The 4,418-nt window shown below is 44.9% G+C and overlaps 1 protein-coding gene across 1 annotated transcript; it reads right to left on the bottom strand.

Annotated features, from left to right (window-relative positions):
- Positions 1 to 572: 572 nt before the first annotated feature.
- On the bottom strand, positions 573 to 1,554 carry LOC147424768 (17.8 kDa class I heat shock protein-like). The gene is made up of 2 exons (XM_086500133.1): positions 1,286 to 1,554; positions 573 to 1,166 (listed from the first exon to the last, which is right to left on the bottom strand). Exons 1-2 carry the CDS (start codon positions 1,482 to 1,484, stop codon positions 892 to 894), a joined length of 474 nt encoding a protein of 157 aa, XP_086356259.1. The 5' UTR covers positions 1,485 to 1,554; the 3' UTR covers positions 573 to 891.
- Between the last annotated feature and the right edge of the window lie 2,864 nt (positions 1,555 to 4,418).

The raw sequence follows: 4,418 nt of genomic DNA, 5'->3' as shown, positions 1-4,418 counted from the left end.
ATATGTTTGCTATCTATTTGACTCTTCCAAATAAGGATCTAACAACTAGTCAAATATATACATCCCAGAGTCGAAGCGGAACAACTGAGCTTCTAAGAGATTGCCACAACTAGATGCCTTGTATATCTGGTTATCTACAATCCTTGGAAATGATTGAATGGGTTAAAATTTTCTGTATGCAATTCGCTCACATATCCCAATTTCTAGTGTAAATTTCCCGATTGATATTGAAACATCCCCATTCTGAAAAAAAATCCTGAAAAATGCCTTCAATTTTCTGTGCGAACTCAGCTATCTAATTAGCTTGCTCTGAAAATGCGTTGAAAAAAAGGCTTTGCCATGCGCAACCTGGAGACAAATCCTCTTGTGCAACCATTCATTTGAAATTAGAATTTGTCCTTAATCATGGCAACAATTCCTCAGTGGAGCTACCCATCCCTGTTTGTTTCAAACCTCGAAGTAAAGACAGTGGCAACTATCCCCACCTTCAGTAGGTAGTCGGTACGAAATGCAAAGTTAAGTGAAGAGACAAAGACGTGTTGAGGACATTTGTTGCTACTAAGAGAATGGCATGCGTTTAAGTTTAATTTCTCCTTGACAGCATTAAAATACACATTACATTTAAGTTATAGCACAGAGAAGTTTCCAATTATACAGAGCAAACTTGACTTCAGCAGTCTGCCTTCATCATCCACAACAGAAGTTTGGCTTCGTCATCCACAAGGCCATGGTTTACAACATAAACTTCTTGAGAAGTATATGAGAGCTACATGCTCAGTAACTGGCTCATAGTACATCGAACCATTACCATAATCACAGACTAGGACTTCCTTATGAAATCTGCGTCAAGGGGGTAAAAGAGGTAAAAACCTGTGTAGATAGCAGCAACGTTCAGCCAGAAATGTCAAAAGGGCGGATGTCAGTCGATTGTTGAGTCGGGGCAACCTTGGGAATAGTTATGGTTAGGACACCATGCTCCATCGCTGCCTTCACATCCTCAACTTTGGCATTCTCAGGCAGGCGGAATCGCCGCAGAAAGCTACTATGAGATTGCTCAACTCGGTGCCATCTTTCCGATGAAGTGGTCAATTCTTTCTTGCGCTCCCCACTAATCTGAAGAACGCGGCCATCCTCTACAAGAACCTTCACATCCTCCTTGGCCAGGCCTGAGAAAGAAATAAACTCAGAATGCACAAGGGGAAACCCTTGTGTGCTACACGTACGTGCGCACACACAGAGAGAGTCGTGCGCTTACACATGGACAAAGATGGGATAAAGCTCATACCTGGAAGATTTGCCTTAAAGACATGAGAGTCCGAGGTCTCCTTCCAGTCCACCTGCGTATGGGCAACTGCCGCAAGGTCTCGACCAAAGGAAGAGTGCCTTGGAAAGCGCAGAAACGAAGAGGTCAAGGCGAAGGGGTCGAAGAGTAAGGAATCGTAAGGATCGCTGTCCCTGCGGCCGCCGAAGAGGGAGAGCGCCATTTTCAACAGTAATCTTGAGCGATGAGAGCTGAGGGCAAGTGCGCTCTTGACTCTCGAGTCCAGTCTTTTCGTTTGGTTTGGTTTGGCGGTAGTAGTACGCAACAAATATGTCTGGACGATTTGAAAAATTAGTTTGTGCGCATCCGGAGACGATGCGTTCCACGTGGTGCATGAACCACGCAGCGGCTCTCTCTCTCTCTCTCTCTCTTTGTCTCTCTTGTTGAAGGCAGTGGGGAGGTCTCTCGAAGCTTGTTTAAGGCGGTGGCTTGGCAGTCCAAGTCGGTTCTCCGCCGCTCACACAGCTTTCTCTCTCACACATGTGCGCTCGAGCATTCCTGAGGTTGGCTTGATGGTGCTACATAGGCTCTTTGTCTCTCTATCTGGGCACGCGGAGTTGCTTTTGGGAGCTCCTCCTGGTTGGGGCTCCTACTCTACGGTGAAGGCGCAACAGGAGGTGGAGGTTGGGAACAACTTGGGTGGGGCAGGTTGTCTCTCTCTCTCTCTTGTGCGCTTGTGATGCTAGTGTAGGCTGTCTTTGTGTCGCGTGAAGGGGATGGGAGCAAGGTCGCAGTTGTAGCAACCAGAGGACTATGTCTGCGAGCAGGCATGATGGCAGCCAGAGGTCTGGGTACGCGTTGTTGGTGTTGGAGTTGCTGAGTTGCAGGCGTCAGGCGGACGTTCGGGACTGCAGATGTAGCACGTGCGCAAGCAACAAAGGGCGTCAAAAAAAGGGGGGAGGGGGTGCATGGGAATAAAGGGGTATCTTTCTAAAAATTAGATCTTCTTTTGTTGTGCCCCAGTATTGTGCAGTCGGAATGGAATGCGACATTTTTGCAAATAGCCGTGGCAATGAAACCGTGCTTTCAAAACTCTTTCAATATTTAGTTCGGTGGCTATCTGTTCACAAAGCTAGCAAATTTCTTCGCACGAAGCCTACTAGCTGCCTACAGCTAGCCCTCGCATAGCTATGGTGTAGTCGCACCGTCAAGAGCTCGAGTTCCTCTGCCCCAGGAGGGATGTCCCTTCCCTAGTTTCTAGGCCCCCTCTCGTTACATAACGGTTCCTCATTCAATGCATGGGGCGCTCACAATCACCTCCCTCACCACTTCTCGTGCTTCCAAATGTCCCCTCATCTTCCTCTACAGGCCTACCTCCTGAGTGGACCAACAAACTTGTGCATGCTTTTCAGTTACATGCTCAGAACACCCTTCACGCTTCACCCTTCCCGATATAACCCCCCAACAACTATCAAAACCATCTTAAAGCTATAGTAGCCACTCTAGGCAAGCTACTCGGTGCTAAACCCATAAGGGATTACAATCCCTCTTGGCACCCACAAGTGCTAGTAGAGATAAACCTCTAGAAGTATACCAAGTGCTCTAATTTCTCTAACCTACCGTCAACTATAGACATCCTCAAAGATAATGGAATAGGGTTTGAACAACATGTTGAATATAAATATCTATCATAGGCTTGTTTATTGTGGTGTCTCTAGACATTTTGTGTGAGAATGCCCTGTCAAGTTCCCCCCTACCAAGGAAGAGATGAAAAAGTCTTCTTTGTCGATGTAGCTTTGGACATGAAGCCTCAACTTCCCAATCAAGGGAATAACGGAGCTTTTATGTCCCTTGAAAGCTCCATCAGCAATTACCATTAGGGAAAGTTTAGACTCAAATTTGGTCCTTTTAGTGCTAGACAGAGAATGCAACGCGACCAATGGATGGCGGGCTACCGTAACGATAGCTTGGGTTTCCCTTGTTTTTATCTCAAATTTCAGCATTTTCGAAAAACAATCTTTAGTTGCATAAAAAACTTTAACACTAACATACGTTGTGATTTGCTCGAACCTTTCTTATCAAGACCGAATATAGGACAAATGTACCAAAAGTCACACTCAATGCAGTTGTGCGCACTTTTTCAATAGGAGAGACTTCATAGTATTCTCGCTCATTCTCATTCATTTACGCTCAACTAACTATTATGCTCGCATTTGAGTGTATTGTGTTTGCTCTCAGAAACACTCCCCCTCTCACATCTGTGTTGTGCATCTTGCCATAGAAGAATCACTAATGGAGAACAGAAGACCTCGACGACCATCCGCAAGTATTAAGTCTGTCAAAATTTTCAACAGCTTCGATTTGGACAACGGTCAATGGCTTTCTACCACCATTACAGTTGGAAGTCGGATTCTCCTACATACCAGGAAGAGAAAGCGCACAGGCAACGAGTTTGTGAACAATTATAAAGGTAGGGTGAAAAACTTTCGCTTGTCACAAACGGGCAAAACAGTCAAAGAGGTTCTCATTGAACACGCACATATACACTCTGAGTTGCGTCTACGAACAACGCTGACAGGATTTCCAACAAACCAACCAAATTGTAAGTTTTCTTACATCCACAATAGATTTTATTCTTCACTCGTGTATTGTGTGTTTAATCTACCAGTTGCAGATATTTATCCTTCCCACACAGAAAACTAGCAACCGATGGAATGCATTATTGGCATTTTTTATGCATTCCATGCAATTGTAGGAGAGCTACTCTATAACATAGCGTTAGAAGAGTGTTGATTGCAAGAGGGGTTTTCTTCTTCGACCACTTTTATAATGCTCCGCGTTCTGCGCTTGGCTTCGACACACTAGAATATCTCCTAGTTCCTTCGAAGGACAGTCCGAAGTGGTCAGTCCCTTCATCTAAAACCACTGAGTCCCCTTAAGATTGATCATATTCTGGATCATCGTCGTCCTCAATGCCCCCACATGGACGTTCAAATAATATGCCAGGTTCCTTGCCTGCAAATGAATTTCCTAGAGTTTATATGTAATTCAAAGAAATCATGTGTGCAAGAATTACAAAAGCAAAACATTGTACTTACACTTCTACACTCCTCAACATAAATGCGTTCCAGAAGAAGCTCCGCATTTGCAAGAATTC

The sequence above is a fragment of the Adiantum capillus-veneris genome, chromosome 25 (assembly GCF_014529385.1).
Source record: "Adiantum capillus-veneris isolate H3 chromosome 25, ASM1452938v2, whole genome shotgun sequence".
Lineage (NCBI taxonomy): Eukaryota > Viridiplantae > Streptophyta > Polypodiopsida > Polypodiales > Pteridaceae > Adiantum > Adiantum capillus-veneris.
The sequence above is the reverse complement of the archived record's forward strand: the minus strand, read 5'-3'. Positions and strand labels throughout refer to the sequence as shown.